General features: G+C 41.5%; 1 protein-coding gene across 1 annotated transcript in view; it reads right to left on the reverse strand.

The window, feature by feature from the left end:
* Positions 1-6,793: 6,793 nt before the first annotated feature.
* LOC126355054 (uncharacterized) overlaps positions 6,794-21,717 on the reverse strand; it is an 86,715-nt gene continuing 71,791 nt past the window's right edge. Inside the window, exons 4-5 of the mRNA XM_050005211.1 lie at positions 17,109-17,308; positions 6,794-7,431 (exon numbers count right to left, since the gene is read on the reverse strand). Of these exons, the coding sequence (XP_049861168.1) occupies positions 17,120-17,308 (189 nt within the window). The 3' untranslated portion in view covers positions 6,794-7,431; positions 17,109-17,119. The remainder of the gene's footprint in view (positions 7,432-17,108; positions 17,309-21,717) is intronic.

Below are 21,717 nucleotides of genomic sequence, written 5' to 3' on the forward strand. Positions count from 1 at the left end.
ACTCTTGACACTTGATTTTTTTTTATAAAAATTAATTTTGTATTTTCATTATGTAACTCTGTTATTACGACGAAGCCGAGCGGTCTAAGGCGCTTCAGTCATGGAATGTGCGGCTGGTCTTGGCGGAGGTTCGAGTCCTCCCTCGGGCATTTGTGTGTGTGTGTTTGTGCTTAGGATAATTTAGATTCAGTAGTGTGTAAGCTTAGGGACTGATGACCTTAGCAGTTAAGTCACATAAGATTTCACACACCTTTGAACCACCTATTACGACGACACTTGCTTAATTTAAAGATTCGTGGTCAGATCAATGTTTTATGCTGGTGTAAACTGTATGTAATACTAAGGCTAAACACATTTGCGATCTTGCTTTTAATCTTTTTAATCTTTTATTACAGTGGTGAATGTTTTGTTATGTAATTTCTTATATTCAAATTTTATGCAATTTTTAGATATCTTTTGCAATGTGACTTTATTAAGAGGTAAAAACGAAAAAAGTAATAATAAAAATAAAGTAAACTCTCTACATAGGGGGCACTCTTATCACTGCTGGCTGCAATTATATCTATTTAAAGCTCGGCATCGAGCTTTTCTTTTAGTATTTGAGACACCTACTTGGGAGCAATGGTGACGTCTGCGAGCTAGGCGTAAAGGGCTATTTATACATTTTAAGGTTCACTATATACCATGAGTTTGCCGCTATAGAGTAGTTTTGAAAATTTCTCTTGAACTACTGTTCTATTTAATGGTAGTTTTTGATCATAGGGTGACCAGAGGATGGTACTGTGTAGCAAGTACCCAAAATAAATTAACTACGACAGTAGACACGAAGATATACTTTTTCAGTACTGTACAGGTCGCTGTTCCACAGGAATTATGTAGAGAATATGCAGTGTACGTAACACAGTAGGGAATTCCTACATTTCTGAGTCGTTTTTTTAATAAGACATTGATTAACCTGAACGACACAGTTCTAAAATGGTTCAAATGGCTCTGAGCACCATGGGACTTAACATCTTAGGTCATCAGTCACCTAGAACTTAGAACTACTTAAACCTAACTAACCTAAGGACATCACACAACACCCAGCCATCACGAGGCAGAGAAAATCCCTAACCCCGCCGGGAATCCAACCCAGGAACCCGGGCGTGGGAAGCGAGAACGCTACCGCAAGACCACGAGATGCGGGCGACACAGTTCTTTTACGATATTATGATGTGTAACACATCAGGACAATATACCCACACAAATACGCTCATGGCTCTTTCAGATCAACAGTTTCACCGATGTGGCAGACCGGTTCTAGGTGCTTCAGTCTGGTACAATGCGACCGCTACGGCCGCAGGTTCGAATCCTGCCTCGGGCATGGATATGTGTGATGTCCTTAGGCTAGTTAGGTTTAAGTAGTTCCGAGTTCTAGGGGACTGATCACCTCCGATGTTAAGTCCCATAGTGCTCAGAGCCATTTGAAGCATTTTTTGGAACAATTTTACCAAACATATTAATGCACTGATAGCCGCCCCACGCAGGGGACGTGCTTCGTTGTGCCCCACATTTGTTGTGCCTGTTGTTTTTGTAATATGTACCGACCCTTCAGCGTTGATCTTTGGCATGCTAGCGGCTAAGGCGTCAGAAAACTAGGTAAGTGCAAAATCTACACACATCTACATGTACATGTCCATCTACAAACGTAGTCTGCAAGCCACCGTAGGGTTCTGGTGGGAGGGTAGCCTGTACTGCTACTACTCGTTTTCTTTCATGATCCCCTTGCAGACAGAGCGAGCACTATTGTCTCATATCTTATCTTGGTTGTCCTTGCGTGAAATGTACCTTGTCGGCAGTAAGATCTTTCTACAGTCAGCTTCAAATGTAGGTTTTCTAAATTTTCTCAGTATTATTCCTCGAAAAGAACGTCGCCCTCTATCCAGGGATTCCCATCTGAGCTCCAGAAGCATCTCCCTAACACTTGCGTGTTGTTCGAACCTGGCGGTAATAAATCTCTGAACTGCTTCGATGTCTTCCTAAAGCGTATCTGGTGCGGACCCCAAACAGTCGAGCAGTACTAAAGAACAGGTCATACTAGCGTCCTACATGCGGTCTCCTTTACAGATGAACCACACGTTCCTACAATTCTCTCAACAAATCGATGCATTTTGGATATTTATTTACTTATATTTACGTATATTAATCGACGTCGCGTTATCTCCTTTTCATTCGAGTGAATTTACGTTTACCGTATAAATTCGCTTAGAACATATAGCTCCAAAAACTTCACGTAAAATTTAAAGGCGCACGTCATGTTAATTGTAGCGAAACCAGCGGATGAACGATGATATAAAATATTATACATTTTAGTATACTTAGTGCCAGGAAAAACATATTTTGTGCTACAGCATCAGTTGTAAATCTGCGCTTTACACAGTAATATCCTTGTTCAAAAAAATTATTCAACCTAATTTTCAGTGTATGTCTTCGAGAATAAAGGTATATTCTTGAGAATTTTCGGAAGTTACCAGTGTTGTGCATGACATTCACTGCGGGAAAAATTAGTACACCTTTCAGAGATCTCAAATTCACTCAAGAGTTATTGTTACAGTAGTACATAAGGAATACATGAAATAATTACATTTACAGATCAATAGCGCAAGTAATTCTGAGGAACTACCCACGCTTCAACCTCCATGTTAATACGTAGTGTAGTCTCCACTGACAGGCAGTGCATGACGCTGACCCTAGCATCCAATTGGCAGTACATATACTGTCCTGGGATACGTTATTCCACGCTTGTTCACGCAGTTTTTGGATGACAAGTCGCATGAGCCTCTTCTCGTCCTATGGCATCCCACACGAGCTTGGCAGGAGGCGAATTCCGAGATTGTGGTGACTAGGGAAGTTGCTGCTGGTACTGCAGAACATGTTGAGTCTGTCTCATGCTGTCTGCTGGCGGACGACGTTGAAAGCGTTATCACTACATCTGATCTCCCCCGGATCGCATATTTCGCCATTGGATGAAAATCTTTGTCGTCTTTTTTTATCCCGGTAGTGTATTTTGTAGTAAACCGGAGATTGTGATTTACACTCAAGCGCCAGAGAAACTGGTATAGGCACGTGTATTCAAATACAAAGGTATGTAAACAGGCAGAATACGGCGTTGCAGTCGGCAACGCCTATATAAGACAACAACTGTGTGGCGCATTTGTTAGATCCGTTACTGCTGCTGCAATGGCAGGTTCTCAAGATTTAAGTGAGCTTGAACATGGTGCCATACTCGGCGCACGAGAAATGGGACACAGTATCTCCGAGGTAGCGATGAAGTGGGAATTTTCCCATACGACCATTTCACGAGTGTACTGTGAATACGTTAAAACATCATATCTCCGACATCATTTCGACTCGAAAAAGATCCTCCAAGAACGGGACATACGACGACTAAAGCGAATCATTCAACGTGACAGAAGTGTAAGCCTTCCGCAAATTGCTGCAGATTTCAATGCTGGGCGATCAACAAGTGTCAACGAGCGAAGCATCCAACGAAACGTCATTGTGTCCTTGATGACTGCACGCCTCGCCTGGGCCCGTCAACACCGACATTGAACTGGTGATGACTGGAAACATGTTGCCTGGTCGGACGAATCTCCTTTCAGGTGGTATCGAGCGAATGGACGTGTATTGTTATGCAGACAAAACCTCATGAATCCACGGACCCTGCAGGTCAGCAGGGGACTGTTCAAGTTGATGGAGGCTCTGTAATGGTGTGGGACCTGTGTTGTTGGAGTGATGTGGCATGCCTCATACGTTTAGATACGACTCTGACAAGTGACACATCTGTAAGCATCCTGTCTGATCACCTGCATCCATTCATGTCCATTGTGCATTCCGAAAGACTTCCCAGCAGGAGAAAGCGACACACCACACTTCCAGAATTGCTTCAGAGTGGCTCCAGGAACACTCTTCTGACTTTAAACACTTCCGCTGGCCACCAAACTCCCCAGACATGAACATTATTGAGCATATCATGGATGCCTTGCAACGTTCTGTTCAGAAAAGATCTCCATCCCCTCGTACTCTTACGGATTTATGGACAGCCTTGCAGGATTCATGGTGTCAATTCCCTCCAGCACTACTTCAGACTAGACATGGGCAAAGTAAAACATCTGTTTCGAAACACTCAAGCAGTACTATGTACTGTTTGGAAACGCCGTTTCGAAACCGTGGCACAGATTGTGTTTTATAATCGTATAGGCCTACATATTTACATCATCTTGAGTGTGTACTTTATAAATATTGCACATAAGTGCAGATGAGGCCCAAGAGCGCCAGTCATACCGCAGAAAGTATCAAACCTTCAGTCAGGTGTCTTAGCAGTTTCGTATTTCCTGCACGAAATGCGCTGCTTTTGCGTCCTGTGACTTTCATACTTTCCAATCGGCTGAGGACAGATGTTTGTATGTTTGACATATTAGATTTTGACAAACTGGCTTTCCTGTCTTCTAGTGCCTAATTTTGATAGGTTTTATGTATAATAATGTGTATCTGCTCATGAAAAGGCATATCATGATATATACTTTACTGAGATACTATTCTGAGAAACGAGGCACTGAACTAAGAAATTATACCCATAAAGTCTGCAGTATTTTATCTATCATTTATTTAGTGACTGGTAAAATAAGAATAGGGAGACGTATCTGTTTGCATCATTTTTCCAGCATGAATTATAGCTAAACATGTGCTTTTAAAAATTCTTCCTATTAGCAGCATCCAGAAGCTATGGCTTCTTGTAAACTTGGAATTAAATGACAAAAATTTGAAAATTGTTGATAACAGTCCAACGGGCTTAATTAAGAAATTTGTTATTCTGTATAATAATATGGACCAGAGCAGCAAATACACATGTAGAATCAGGCTATAAAAGCTTCAGAAGAAACCAGTAAGATGTATTGGATGGGTATTACGGAGACTGTCTTGCAGGAATAATTTCTGTGAATACTGAATACTAATAGGATCATGTTTTTAGAAGTAAACCGTGTGCTTACGTTAAACAAAGAAAGACACCTTTATCACACAAGAGGCAAAAATAAATATTATGTCAAGACTTCAAGTCACAAACTTGCTGATAAAGATTTCACAAAGTTAATGTGCTTATTATTCAACAATCTGCCTGAGAGTATGAAATATGCGGAAGAATTACCAGTCTTCATAAGAAAGAGAGTACTTGAACACAGGAGTTTTCTTCATGTGAAGAAATATTTCGAGGCCAGTCCAAAAGATTTGGAACAATAATTGTGTCTCTAACCCAGTTTGAGTAACATTTTTATTTACACTGTTGATTTTATGAAGCTTATGTTTTATTAATTTTAAACATACAAATGTGGAATCTTCCAAATGCTCCAATTGTGATTTACAATTTATTCACAAGTATTTTGATGTATCTGATATCATGCTAGACAATAGTCAGAAGATATATAAGTATGTTGTCTGTTTTCTGTGTTTATGAGTCAGTCACAGCACAATAAACACATTAAACACATGAAATGCTCCTACCAGAAAACCTTGATTCACCTCAGAAGTCAACAGCTGAATCATTATTATTTATCTTTTTTCAACTAGACCCTTGTGGTCCTTGAAGTATAGCACTGCTTGTGGATGATTCACTTTTATGAATGCGCCATCACAGTTTTCTCATTCACAGTTAAATTTTCCATTATTTGTCAAACACAGTAGGACTGCGAAGTGACTAACTGATGTCTATCTGTTATTGTTTGCCGCTGCTTTGAAAATATGTATTCACATGGAACAGAGGTGGGCGGAATACAAAGACGTCATTTCATTACTTCAAACAGTGTGGGAAAAAACACATTAATTCTTTTCCAACACAGCAATGAATCTTGTGATCTGTGTATCAGTGGCTTCTTAAGTATTTACCGAACTCGACTACGCTTGCTGCACGTGGATTGTCTACACTTTGGATCAACCCTCCTGCACCTTGCTCAAAACCCTCTCAGATATTGCCACTGCTAGAGTTGAATGTGCTCACCCCAATTGGTTGGGCTGGTGGTGGATTGTTTGTAGAACACTGAGTGTTAATTATGGCATCTTTTGTTTCTTTGAACAGATGCCTTGTTTTTGGAAATCCAATAACGTTCTTGGATCCACTTACATTGCTTCCAAACAGATTTTTGAACGATGCCGTTATAGATTCCATCCTCAAGTTTAGCAATTAATGTGTTAATGGCTTCATTGCTGTAATCTGAGTTTTTCAGTCTCACTGAATTTGTAAACCTTTGTTCGATAAGACAACTTTTGACAAGGTTACATTTCTTTCGGTGCTAATTTCTGTTGTAACTTGCTCAAATGCAGATAGTATTTCACAATAGCCGGCCGGGGTGGCCGAGAGGTTCTAGGTGCTACAGTCTGGAGCCGCGCGACCGCTACGGTCGCAGGTTCGAGTCCTGCCTCGGGCATGGAAGTGTGTGATGTCCACTTTCACAGCAAATGTATTGTAAGTTTTATCGAATGATCGAAGGAGATCTAAAAGAAGTGGAAGTAAGGATACATATTTATTGGCGACTCAGTATACCGAAAATAGCAGGCGAACGTGGAATAGTTCTTGCAGAGGCAACATACAGCCATTGACGTGGATGAAAAGGAGGAATCCATGGATATGAATGGTTTCCGGTAGACATACCTAATGAGTGAATTGAATGATAGAGGAAGTACATAACATTGGGGAAATTAAAGAATAGTTATTGAGAATCTGGCTAGTGTGTGAGCATAAGATGGAATAAAAAGTAGGATATATAAACAATATTTTATTAATATGAAATGAGAATCACAGCTTCGTCAGTATAAATACTATTAAATTACAGCAGACTTCGCTTTTCGTGGACTAGGCACGTGATAAATAATGCCATCTTTCTTTTGACTGATGGTCTTTGTACTACTTTAGTTTCTTAATACTTTATCAATAGTACACTGTACTAAAGATATCCATAACATTACATGAGGTCGAGAAGAACAAAGAACTATAACGACAGAAGACTAAGAAATTAAATAAGCAATAAATTACTAAATAAATAAAATGTAACGTAGTATTGTCTTCTTCTTCAGAGCCCTGAGTTTAAACGAGGCTAGCCCTATGATAATCGTCCAATGTGTACACGTATTTTTTTTTTTTTTTTTTTTTTTTTTGGCATCATGTTGTAGTCAGTACTACTTTGTCTTTGTTAACATGCTGTCTTACAGTCATTTGATTTAGCGACTGAATAGTATAACTGGTTTATCACGTCAACTTAGGTCTATCGTATGAAATGTTCAAGTCATTCTGTCGTAGACTGAGGCTCGTTCGTCATCGACGACCTCTGTCATCTGTTAACAAAACTCCAGCGTCCGTATTGACGTCACAGGAAAACTGCTTCGCAGCTGAGTCCGTCATCTCTGAAACAAATTGAAAAGAAGAGCCTCAGTAACAAAAGTAGGATCAGTGAAAAATTTAATGTAACAACACTCTTGCACTCATACTGATTATGTATCTTAATTCATATTTACGAACGTTATTGAGACCTTTGTTCTTGTGTTGCTTTTGTACCTAAAACGAACGTAATTAATGTTATTGTATGCTTATTACAGTATTGTTAATTAATTAGATTTCGTAACTAGTGAATTTTGTAGCTGTTAATTTTGCATGTGAAAGTTTGCACACTAAATGTAGCTCTGTGGTCACACCCTGAGTAGAATATTATTTCGTAACTATTTGAACGTGGGTTTCTACGAGGACTAACGAAACTCCCATGTTACGAATGCACGCTGGGCGTAAGGCAACTTATGGAGAGGCTACAAGTGAGCTGGAAATAATTCTTCAAGAATGAATATCATATGGCCTCGAATGGACGAATTCGAATGCGCATAGGTTTACGGATTCCTCGATAAATCTATTGGATGTAAAACACAACATGCTGAGCGAGGCCTGGGCTGTCCAGTGTACCACTTTACTTATGTCAACTGACGAACAGAAGTTCCATGTAAAATTCCACCTTCGCATAAACAGAAGGAAATGTTCTTAACATTGCTGAACATTGTGACAGGATAACAAACAGTTTTGCTTTCATGATGGAACTTCGTTTCACCTGGTAATAATTAAATTGAGATTGTTTGCGTATTTGTCACTAGTTTAAATTCAGTTGTTGCTGCTTCCCTGCCACAACAACCGATTATTAGTAAGAAATAAGCTATGACGAGCATAGCTGGATCTGTATAACTTCAATTGAGCCTTCTGTCACGCCTTACAAATCTTATATTACATTGCACATATTTTCAAATATTAAAGATTAACCATGTTTCATTCGTGGTTTAATAAGCAATTGCAATGAGAACAGTGTACATCTGTGATGAGTTTACTTTTTCGCTATAACATAATTCAGGTATTTGATATAACATAGTTCAGGCAAGACTAGGTTCAAGATGGTTCAAATGGCTCTGACCACTATGGGACTTAACATCCGACTTTGGCTGCTGTCGTCCTCCAATTTGTAATCCCACTCCTCTTCAGTCACCGTCTGTCACGATCACCCAACACACACTTCCGTCCACGTTGTGATTTGGCGGATGATGTTTTTCCGCTTTACCTGTATGCGGTATAAATATTTGATATTGTGTTTCTACGAAGAATGAACATTTCGGCTACCTTGGTTACAGAAGCACCAAGCAGACGAAGAGCAACTATTTGTTCCCCTTCGAATCAACTGACCTCACTCACAACTAGACAGAGTACTTTTCTGACCACTATTGACACTTTCAACGTTTTGAGGACCTTACGCACGTGCCGTTCATGGTCAAAGGCAACTGTGCAAACTGTGCGTTTGATTAGCATATGCATTTATGTTTTCGAGGTATTTTTGTCCAATCACTGTATGAGACATTCTAATTATCAACAGGCTTTGAAAGTATTCAAATGTGTGTGAATTCTTAAGGGACCAAACTGCTGAGCTCATCGGTCCCTAGACTTACACACTGCTTAAACTAACTTATGCTAAGAACAACACACACACCCATGCCCGAGGGAGGACTCGAACCTCCGGCGGGAGGGGCCGCGCCATCCGTGACATGGCCCCTCAAACCGCGTGGCAACAGGCTTTAGAAGAGTGAAATAATTACAATTCCTATGAAGGCTGATGGTAACAGTGGTGAATACGCTGAATACACTGGGCCAGATTGTGTGAAATTATTAAGGTAGCAAGGATAACTTCTACCAATTTTTGACTTTTGCCCTTACAGACAAGAGACTGTGAAATCCACTAATTCGTGCGATTAGCACTAACGAATTCGACTCTTGAGTATAGGCTCAGGACTTTTGAAGAAATTGTCGCGCCAGTAAACAACATATGGATAGCGAGGTGCACTGTCAATGAATCAAACTTCAGGCCGGCCGATGTGGCCGAGCGGCTCTAGGCGCTTCAGTCTCGAACCGCGCGACAGCTACGGTCGCAGGTTCGAATCCTGCCTCGGGCATGGATGTGTGTGATGTCCTTAGGTTATTTATGTTTAAGTGGTTCTAAGTTCTACGGGACTAATGACCTCAGATGTTGAGTCCCATAGCGCTCAGAGCTATTTGAATTTGAACCAAACTTCAGACACCAGGCGTGGGTAAGGCGACGTTTGCTTCGTGAGAATCCACTTTAAACTCATCAAGCCACAGTGTGTGTGGTGTCACCGCCAGACACAATTGCTAGGTGGTAGCCTTTAAATCGGCCGCGGTCCGTTAGTATAAGTCTGACCCGCGTGTCGCCACTATCAGTGATTGCACACCGAGCGCCGCCACACGGCAGGTCTAGTCTAGGCAGACTCCCCAGCACTCGCCCCTGTTGGACAGCCGACTTTGCCAGCGATGGTTCACTGTTTACATACTCTCTCATTTGCAGAGACGACAGTTTAGTACAGCCTTCAGCTACGTCATTTGCTACGACATAGCAAGGCGACATATTGAGCTACTATGCATGTATTCTGAACAGATAATATTGTGAATCATGTACCGTCAAGAGCGACGTTCATCATAAATGGATTAAAGTTAAGTATCAAACTAATTACGTCCGCTTTCTGAATTCTAATTCCTTGTCATGTTCCAGACCTCACGTCAGTATAGTTCTCCCCTCCTCACGCCAGCCTGCTTGAGCTAAAACGCGTGCATTTCGGCCTCCACTAGTAACACGGTGTTGGCTCTTCTGCCAACACAACAGTGTGGTGCCCAAATTATGCAACTGGAATGAATGGTTCATTTCCTTGGAAAATACGCTGACGACGCAGTAACAGTTAATTCTGATATGTACGTCGAACTGATTTGTACATGTTTCCCACCGCAGCTTGCTCTTTACCGAGTGAATGATCACACACTCTTCTAACAACTTTAGCATAGAAGCCAATGCGATAGAATCCCAATGAGTGCTGTGAATGATTTGTTCCCTAGTCGTCTCATTTCTCGCATTGGTGATATCCCTCATCCATGTTGTTCGCCCCATTTAAATGTCGGCGACTTTCTTCTATGTGGGTATCCAAAAACAAAAATGTTTCAGACGGATTATGTAAACAGAAGGCCGAGGGGGCAAAAGTGAAAGAAGAGTGAGTGTTTTCACTCGTCGCCGCTGACGCCGCATAAAGTCTCGATGCAGATGACATCATGAGTCCTTTCCTTTCCTTTCCTTTCCTTTCCTTTCCTTTCCTTTCCTTTCCTTTCCTTTCCTTTCCTTTCCTTTCCTTTCCTTTCCTTTCCTTTCCTTTCCTTTCCTTTCCTTTCCTTTCTGCCCCATGTATCTTCAGTTTACAGAATATGTATCACAGCTGCTGATTCCCCGTTGTGTCTGTTTTTTCGGACCTGTCCGAAAGAACAGAAACCACGCATTCATATAATTTCAGGCTGATGCACTCACATGAATGCTAGCCATCAAACGCCCTCTATTGGACGAGGTTCTAACAAAACCTTTAAATATGGCACTAGTGGCCATGCTAATCTTCCAGGCCAGACACTTTACTTACAATAGAAGACGTCTGCCCGCCGTAGTGTTCATAAAATAGTTTTGTCTGCATTGCACCCCTAACCGCTAGTCTTATACTTTCAGTTTATCTTAGAAATACAAGATGTTTCAGGAGTTACCTTCTAAGAGCTCTGTGTCTGTAACAAATAAAAATTATACCCATGTTATATGGGATGCTTTATTCGAATTAGTGTACATTACCACCTCCGAAAATATTCACTATTCCGTTTGAAACTTACTTGCTTGAAAGAAAAAAAATAATGTGTAGCACATAGATGTGTTTAAAATGTACCAAGAAATTCCCACTCAGTTGAAATCACGTCATTCGCTGGTTGTCCAGTCTGGAGTAGTATCTGGTGTCCAAATTATTTTCTTTGCATCATCCTACCAGTTTGCTTCTATGATCTGTACCGAAAACATCATCGAAGTACTTACATTAATTTATTTCATGGTATGTGTGAACTTTTAATTATTATTGTGATCTAAATAATTGTTTTCATCATACTTTACTACTGGTTATAAAGTGCTGTGAAAGTAGTTTATGGCTATTTACCTTGTATCTTTCAGTTTACACTTAAATTTTATTGTCAAATGTGACAATTTTATTGATTTTGTTAATGCCATGATGAAATGAATTATTGATAATATTTTAATTTCTTTGTACTGTTGTGCTAAATATGGACAGTGGCCGAAATGCGTCAGAAAACCTATAGAATAATTGTCTTGAAGACAAACAGACAGTTCAAATATATAAGTTCAGTTATATGTAATAAACGTAAAAAATAAATTACAAGAACCAAAAACTTTTCTCAGTACATAATTCAATATAAGGGTTCAATTTATACGTAATAAATATAAAAATTAAATCTTCAAGAACCAAAAACTTTTTTCTGCGTGGTCCTATACGACAGGAGCCTTAAACAGAACTGTTGTACCTAAAACTGATAGATTAGTTATTATTTAAGCAACAAAATAAGTAACGATGACAGAAGTAGAGAGTATATGAAATGCAGACTAGCAATTTCATTTACGGGAACAGAAATTCACTGACATCGAATATAAATATAAATGGTAGAAAAATGTTTGGAAATATTTACCTGGAATATAGCCTAGTGCGCAAGTGAAACATCTACGTAAAGAATTGAGACAAGAAGAGAAAAGAAGCTTTTGAAATATTATCCTACAGAGCAGTGTTCAAGATTAGGTGGGTCAAGCGGATTACTAATGAGGAGGTACTACTTCGTACAGACAATCAGAGAAATTTATGGCAAATTCTGACCAAAAGAAGGTATAGGCTGATAGGACGTATCTGGGGGAATCAAGCAATAGTCAATTTGGTAATGGAGCGAAGTATAGGGGAGTAAAAACAGCAAATGGAGACCAAGGATTGACTACAGTCAGCAGGTTCAAAAGGATGTAGATTGCAATTATTATGTAGAAATGAAAAAGTTACTAAAGTGTTACCACCAACATGGAATTGCAATTTTTACCCATGGGTCGTTAACGGAACTTCCATTACGTCTGACAGGACGAAAGTAATACAGGACGAAAGTAATACTAAGCCACTACGTAGCAAAAATATCACAAAGGAAGTGATTACCTTCACGAACATGGCAACGAAAGTTGCCAAATCAAATAATAATGAACTCGATCACGTCGACCGTAAGTTGCTAAAATTGAATTAGACAAGAAAAAAATAATAACCATCAGGCTAAATCTCACCAATTAATCGTCAACTACATAAATAAAAAGCTTGCTGACGGAAAGGCAATAGCTATAAGAGCAGAAAACAGAAACGCAACCGTGGTATTAAAGGAGAAGCAGTAGGTTATGAAGATGTTATCATCTTTTGCTGAAAATCACACTGAAATTGCTAAGGACTCAACAGCGGACTTGCAGTTTCAAGTGAAAAGTATCCTCAAACATATTTCCTACTACCAGATGCTGAAGAAAGAAGATGCTTAATTATGAAAGTAACTGTGCCTAAACTTAGGTGACAGCTGAAAATACATAAGTGAATCGCCTGGTTTGTCCAACAGTGAAATGTAGAAATATTCTGGCCCATAAGATAACTAGACTGGCCAACCACATTCTTAAAAAAGGTTCCGTCTTTGAGGACAACTATTCGGTGCGACATAGTATCTCTCTGATGAATGGAATTGAGAATAATCTCCTTCTGGGGGATATCGTGCCCAATTATGTTCAATTGGAGCGTTAGATCGTCAAAATCCTTAGCTGGTTGTCTCCAGACACGTCTTCGCTGGTCATCGGGGGTCAATCCTAAGCGAGCCACATCACTGAAGACAATTTTACTCCAGTCAATGAGATTACCGGCTGAAGAATTGTCTGGAGATGCCCTGAACAGCGCTAGGATACTAACCAGATTCTTACAGGCCATACAGTCCGACAATCTGGAGTAGCAGTCTGAGGTGCCATTTCTTTTCACAGCAGGGCCACTTTGGTTGTCATCCACCGCACACTTACAGCACGGCGGTACGTCGACGATATTCTACGTACCATTTCGTTGTCCTTCATGGCATGCCGTCCTAGGCTTACATTTCAAGAAGATAACGCGCACCTGCGCGTGGCGAGAGTTTCTACTGCTTGTCCTCATGTTTGCCGAACCCTGCCTTGGCCAGCAAGGTCGCCGGATCTGTCCCTAGCTGAGAACGTTTGGAGCATTATGGGCTGGGCCCCCCAATCATCTCGAGATTTTGACGATGTAACATGCCAATGGACAGAATTTGGCAAGATATTTCTCAGGTAGACATCCAGAAACTCTATCAATCAACGCCAAGACGAACATCATCCTGCGTAGAAGCTAGAGGCTAATCAAAGCTTTATTGACTTGCTCAGTTTCTGAAGCTCTTCTTCTTGATAAAATCATCCAGTTTTTCTGAAATTGCTATCATTCGTGCTGTTTCAGACTTTCCCGATATAGTAAATGCTTCATCGGTTCACGGGGGTCGCGTAGGATATTTTTGTGGAAGTTGCACAATATTTCGATGAGACAGCTGCTCGTCATCTTCTGGTGCTCAGTAAGCATCTGAAGACGATCAGCAGCTGTCTCCTCGAAATATAGTGCACATTCCACTATATTATGTGACACGACGCCCATTAACCGATGAAGCTTGTAATAATTTGTTTGTCTGTAGACGTAAATCGGCAACGGCCTTGCCGCAGTGGATACACCGGTTCCCGTGAAATCACCGAAGTTAAGCGCTGTTGGGCGTGGCCAGCGCTTGGATGGGCGACCATGCAGCCGTCATGAGCTGTTGCCATTTTTCGGGGTGCAGTCAGCCTCGTGATGCCAATTGAGGAGCTACTCGACCGATTTGTAGCGGCTTCGGTCAAGAATACCATCTTACGACAGGGAGAGCGGTGTGCTGACCCCACGCCCCTCCTATCCGCATCCTCCTCTGAGGATGACACGACGATCGCATTGTCCGGTAGGCCACTCGTGGTCTGAAGACGGAGTGTACATCACATCTATAGATTTCCGTCCCATTCTAATTTTTTTGTCTTAGAGTGTATAAAGTGCTCCGGCATAAAATCGCAGCCACAAAACAATGTATCGTGGACGAGGTTGCGGTAGTGTCCGTCAGTATTGTTGTCAGGTCATGCTAAATTTACAGGTCAGACTGCAGCAACACCTTACTTACAAAGGAAAACATTTGTCAGACACAGCGTTCAGAAAATGATTTCGTTTGTATTGTACCTGTAACGGTTAATTTTCTACTTTCAATTAATATGAAATAAAATATTAGAAAATATTTCTTCAATAACCAGTTGTTTTTTGGAATCCGACCGTTTCATGGGTACACCATGTACATGAAGAACTACTCTCTAGCACCCACATTACACAGGAATATGCGAGGCAAATCTGATCATACGCCTTGTCTCAGCGTAATGCTTTCGTTTGAAGAAAGGCAAACACGAGTCTATAACATTTATAAATTTAAAGAAATCTAGCGGCCAAATCGATTGGAATACATACTTTGCAATTCTAACAGTAGCAGGGAGGGAAAAGATATCTTAACTTGTACACATACCAGACAGCAGTTATAAGTCGATTGACGTGCAAAAGAAAGCAGTAACTCGGAAAAGAAAGAGACAGGGTTGTAACCTATCACCAATGTCATTAAATTTTTACACTGAGCCAACAGTAAAGGAAACCAAGGAGAAATTTGAAATGAGAATTTAAGTTCAGGAAGAAGAAATTAAAACTCTGGCACTTACTGACCACATAATTCTATCAGAACTGACAAAAAAAAAGAAAAAAAAAGAAAAAGAAACTTGGAACAGCAGATGAACGTAATGGGGATGTCTGAAATAGAAATCGTAAAATGAACATCAGCTAAAGTAAAACTTGGATAACGGAATGTACTCGAATTAAATGAGACGATGCTGAGGGAATTAGATTAGGAACTGAGACAAAGTAGTAAGTAAGTTTAGTTAGTAGGGCAGCAAAACAAATGATGATGGCCGATGTAGAGAGAGTAAATTACGGCCAGCCAACAAAAGAATGAAAGATGTCTCTGAAAAGAATATATCTATTTGAATGTTAAGAAGTCATTTCTGACGGTATTTGTTGAAAGCATAACGCCGTACGGAGTGAAACACGGGCAATAAAGAGTTCAGACAAGAAGAGAATTGAAACTTTGGCTATGTGCTGCTGCGTAAGAATTCTGAAGATTAGATGGTCAGACCAGGTAACTAATAAGCAGGTACGGAATCGAACTTGTGAAAAGGAGAATTAATGGCACAACTTGTAAGAATGCAAAGTCTCGCGGCAGTAACGCTGAATAAGAAGTTCTCGGGTTTCCAGATGCATCAAGTGGTTATAATGACGCGAACTTTTGGCCAAGCACTCATTGGCCTTTATCAAGTGGTGTGACTCCCAGCAGACTGCTGGGTAAGCCCTTATACACTAGCTGTCGACTGTGACGTCAGTGTGCCGTTGACATCGTCATATACGGGCATACGTCGATTCGGCGTGCGATGCGAGAGCTTCAACCGCGCGGTAGCTGGATCCCACGGCGCGCTGAGCTGCAGGCCACCGTGCGTATTTAGGGTGTTACCGGTAGCTTTTATTTCAATGGCTTCTGTAATTACACAATCCCAGTTGTTGTTATTGCGAGCCATGACGGAAGTTTCGTCAAATTTTATACGGTGTTCGTTTTCGAAAGCATTCTTAGCTAAAGCAGATTACTTGGGTTAGCGTCGGCGGTAAAACATCGCATCCTCCTAGTTGCCTTATTCCACAATGCGTACTGTTTGTCCGAGGTAAGACGGGCCGCGCTTCCAAGGCATCTTGTAGACCACAGGTGTTCTGATACTTACTGCGTCTTTAACTTGTCTCAGTAACTGACAGATTTTTGTCGCTGGTCTAAAGATCAATTCAATCAGTCGGTTTATCTTGACCATCGCGAATCCACAGAACGACAAAAAAGGAAATTACTTTTCTCGCTCCTCGTTGGTGGTCTCTTTGTAAGTCTAGCTTGAAACCACTTCATTTATTTGATGGACGATATAGCCGTGTTCCTGAAGACCTTGCGCTGGTGGCTCAGCTCATGGGACAGGTGGCCTGCAGCTCAACATGACGTGGGACCCAGTGATCGCTCTGCTGAAGCGGGCACATCGAACCCCTAATCAACGTATGCCCGTATATGACAATGCTGGGCGCACTCGTGATGTCACAGCCGGTAGGTAGTGTATAAAAGGGGCGTCCAGCAGCCCACTGGCAGTCATACCACTTGACAGTGACCAAGGAGTGCTTGCCCGGAAGCTCGAGTAACTTTAATCACTTGATGCGACTGGAAATCCCGAGAACTTTTTATTCAATGACACATTTTGACAGAAATAATGGACTGGTTGAGAGGACACTTCCTGTGGTATCAAGGAAAAGTCAGTTTTTAATGGAGGGAAGTGTGGAGGGTAAAAACTTGAGTACTGCAAGCAGGTTCAACTGGATGTAGGCTGTGGTGGTTAAGTGAATACAGTAGCTTGTACAGGATGGACTACCGTGGAGAGCTGATCAAACACGTCAAGAAACACAGTGTATGTGCAGTGGGCGGTGGGATACAGTACCTGTGTGGCAGTCAGTACCTCTGGCGGCGCAGGGCGGAGCGCCGCCCGCCCGCCAAGTGCTTGCGAGAGGCGTAGTGGGATCCGCCCCCGCCGAAGCCCGAGGGGCCGTCCACCCCCGTGGCCGAGTGGTCGGCGCCGCTGGACGACCAGTCGCCGTGCGGCACGTGGTACGCCACTGCGTGGTGGTGGTGGTACGGCATCTGCTAAAGTGCAAAGTGCGCCGTCAGTCGCTGTTCCATTTTAATACTGTGCTACGTGACAATAGGTAGGAAGCAATATCTCGTTGGTGTGCGTGCTGTAAGAACTTCAGTACACACCATAAGATTATTTGACTTGTCGCTCTAAGTAGGCGAGTGTCAGCAATACGTCTCGTGGTCTTATCGTGGCGTGTTTATTTTCTGCCGTTAGGTCAGATGATAGAAATGTCACTTGCACGCTTAGAGTAGCAGATTGATGGCGACCAACTTTAAATAGAACTTGATTAATTTTCACACACATTTATTAAAATAATAAAAAACATAGACATTACTTAACTTGATTCTGGATGCTATTTACAATTGACAATCTGAAGTTCCTTTGGTATTGGTACGTTAATCTTATTCTCACATATATCTCTGATACTTGACAAAAGTGTCTATACATTTATCTTCATGGCTATGAACAGGAATATGGTAATCTTATTAGGCGCAGACTGAAACTTGTCTATAGACTGGTACAGACTGGTCAGACAAATACAGACTGACTAATTGGAGGTCTGTACACCTGTTATAATACCTCGCGCGTTCATGTAACACTGACCGAGTGTGATCCGCGAGGAGAAAAGGGTATACGTTAGCAGCAATCTCGTTGGCTGCGTTACATATTAATACGCGGATCGGCGGAGGCAGAATTTGGTCTGTCTCTATGGCAGCGCCATCTCGTAGTGCGAGGATGGACGAGCGCTGCGCCTGCGCCGTTGTGCTTAGCGGGTCATGCTCTAGTGGGAAAGTTGTGTACGCACTGACTACGTGGAACTATGTACACAACAATCTCCATACACGTTGTTATAGGCTCCGTTACAATGCTAATTTGTTTTTCCTGTGTATGGTTAGAGATAATATGCCCATCAGACAAAAAGTCACCTCTGGGAGATATCACGCTAATGCCGATTAACGTCGCCTCTTGCTTACAAGGGGAGGCCACGACCTTGGATCAAGGATTTACTTCACCTGTAGTGGGCTATTAAAACAGCATAATGTGCAGGTAGTTAGGTGAGTGCATCTTACACGTCTGTCAATTCAGATAAAATCACAAGAGAAGTTTTACGCATCTATCGTATTAGTTGAAAACAGTCTTGGTTGCAATTTTTAGTTTTTTTTTAATTTATCGAATATGCGTTTCACCTTAGTTAGCCATCTTCAGGCACTTCTTAATTTGGTATTTCTTTGGACGGTCCTTTAGACAGTGTAACTAAAGGGCACCGTCGAGTACATCAGGCCAACATCGCCTTCGCTAACCTCAGTCTTTCTATTATTTGCTCACGTGAACGTGTACACATTATGCATGTCTTGGAGTCACTCATGTCCATCTAGAAAGTATTTACTGAGGTTAACAAAGGCGATGTTGGCCTGATGTACTCGTCGATACCCTTTAACTACAGTCTAAAGGATCGTCCTAAGAAATACCAAATTAAGATCAGCCTGAAGGTGCCTAAATAAGGTGAAACGCGTAGTTGATAAATAAAAAAACTAAAAATTGCAACCAAGACTGTTTTCAACTAATACTGTTAAACATTGGTTTGCTGATTCATGCCACAAATGGAATGGAAGAATTTACGCGTCTACTATGTAACTGATATATCTGACCGTAGGTGCTTGATGCTAAGGTTCATCAAGTCAAGTGGTCAAGTGGTTGCCGGCACGGTAGCTGAGCGTGTTCGGTCAGAGTGGTAGCTGGCCTCGGTCATAAAAGAAGCTCAGTGAATGGATCGACGATGAATTTGAACAGGTGTCATGGGATTTCCGCACCGCACAGTAACGGACAAAATGATATTTAAAAAAATAATAATAATAAGTGGTTAGCGCTCGAGCCTCGTTAGACACACGTGTATGAGGCGATGGTTCGGTTCTCGTTCAAACCTTCATTTTTGTAGTCATATTCAAAAAAATTGCACCTACACCATTCGTTCTTGATAGATTATCAACGTCTCACGGCTACGCAGTGTAACTGCCAAAAGAGGCCTGCCTCTGTGTCTGCTGCTCGAAGCGTCGAGGTGCAAAGTAGTTCCAGGTGCCTAGCCAGATTGCATGTATACGGGATTTCGCAGATCATGCCAGGTATACATATTCAGGAAAACTCTTTTTTTTTTTTTGGTCATCAGTCTACTGACTGGTTTGATGCGGCCCGCCACGAATTCCTTTCCTGTGCTAACCTCTTCATCTCAGAGTAGCACTTGCAACCTACGTCCTCAATTATTTGCTTGACGTATTCCAATCTCTGTCTTCCTCTACAGTTTTTGCCCTCTACAGCTCCCTCTAGTACCATGGAAGTCATTCCCTCATGTCTTAGCAGATGTCCTATCATCCTGTCCCTTCTCCTTATCAGTATTTTCCACATATTCCTTTCCTCTCCGATTCTGCGTAGAACCTCCTCATTCCTTACCTTATCAGTCCACCTAATTTTCAACATTCGCCTATGGCACCACATTTCAAATGCTTCGATTCTCTTCTGTTCCGGTTTTCCCACAGTCCATGTTTCACTACCATACAATGCTGTACTCCAGACGTACATACTCAGAAATTTCTTCCTCAAATTAAGGCCGGTATCTGATATTAGTAGACTTCTCTTGGCCAGAAATGTCTTTTTTGCCATAGCGAGTCTGCTTTTGATGTCCTCCTTGCTCCGTCCGTCATTGGTTATTTTACTGCCTAGATAGCAGAATTCCTTAACTTCACTGACTTCGTGACCATCAATCCTGATGTTAAGTTTCTCGCTGTTGTCATTTCTACTACTTCTCATTACCTTCGTCTTTCTCCGATTTACTCTTAAACCATACTGTGTACTCATTAGACTGTTCATTCTGTTCATCAGATCATTTAATTCTTCTTCACTTTCACTCAGAATAGCAATGTCATCAGCGAATCGTATCGTTGATATCCTTTCACCTGAACGTTTCTTTTACTTCCATCATTGCTTCCTCGATGTACAGATTGAAGAGTAGGGGCGAAAGGCTACAGCCTTGTCTTACTCCCTTCTTAATACGAGCACTTCGTTCTTGATCGTCCACTCTTATTGTTCCCTCTTGGTTGTTGTACATATTGTATATGACCCGTCTCTCCCTATAGCTTACCCCTACTTTTTTCAGAATCTTGAACAGCTTGCACCATTTTATATTGTCGACCGCTTTTTCCAGGTCGAAAAATCCTATGAACGTGTCTTGATTTTTCTTTAGCCTTGCTTCCATTGTTAGCCGTAACGTCAGAAATGCCTCTCGTGCCTTTACTTTTCCTAAAGCCAAACTGATCGTCACCTAGCGCATTCTCCATTTTCTTTTCCATTCTTCTGTATATTATTCTTGTGAGCAGCTAAGATGCATGAGCTGTCAAGCTGATTGTGCGATAATTCTCGCACTTGTCAGCTCTTGCCGTCTTCGGAATTGTGTGGATGATGCTTTTCCGAAAGTCAGATGGTATGTCGCCAGACTCAAATATTCTACACATCAACGTGAATAGTCGTTTTGTTGCCACTTCCCCTAATGATTTTAGAAATTCTGATGGAATGTTATCTATCCCTTCTGCCTTATTTGACCGTAAGTCCTGCAAAGCTCTTTTAAATTCTGATTCTAATACTGGATCCCCTATCTCTTCTAAACGCCATCCGCGGTGGTCTCGCGGTTCTAGGCGCGCAGTCCGGAACCGTGCGACTGCTACGGTCGCAGGTTCGAATCCTGCCTCGGGCATGGATGTGTGTGATGTCCTTAGGTTAGTTAGGTTTAAGTAGTTCTAAGTTCTAGGGGACTGATGACCACAGCAGTTGTGTCCCATAGTGCTCAGAGCCATTTGAACCATTTTTTTCTCTTCTAAATCGACTCCTGTTTCTTCTTCTTACACATCAGACAAATATTCACCCTCATAGAGGCTTTCAATGTATTCTTTCCACCTATCTGCTCTCTCCTCTGCATTTAACAGTGGAATTCCCGTTGCACTCTTAATGTTACCACCGTTGCTTTTAATGTCACCAAAGGTTGTTTCGACTTTCCTGTATGCTGAGTCTGTCCTTCCGACAATCATATCTTTTTCGATGTCCTCACATTTTTCCTGCAGCCATTTCGTCTTAGCTTCCCTGCACTTCCTATTTATTTCATTCCTCAGCGACTTGTATTTCTGTATTCCTGATTTTCCCGGAACATGTTTGTACTTCCTCCTTTCATCAATCAACTGAAGTATTTCTTCAGTTACCCACGGTTTCTTTGCGGCTATTTTCTTTGTACCTATGTTTTCCTTCCCAACTTCTGTGATGGCCCTTTTTAGAGACGTCCATTCCTCTTCAACTGTGTTGCCTTCTGCGCTATTCCTTATTGCTGTATCTATAGCGTTAGAGAACTTCAAACATATCTCGTCATTCCTTAGAA

This window comes from Schistocerca gregaria, chromosome 3 (assembly GCF_023897955.1).
Source record: "Schistocerca gregaria isolate iqSchGreg1 chromosome 3, iqSchGreg1.2, whole genome shotgun sequence".
Classification (NCBI taxonomy): domain Eukaryota; kingdom Metazoa; phylum Arthropoda; class Insecta; order Orthoptera; family Acrididae; genus Schistocerca; species Schistocerca gregaria.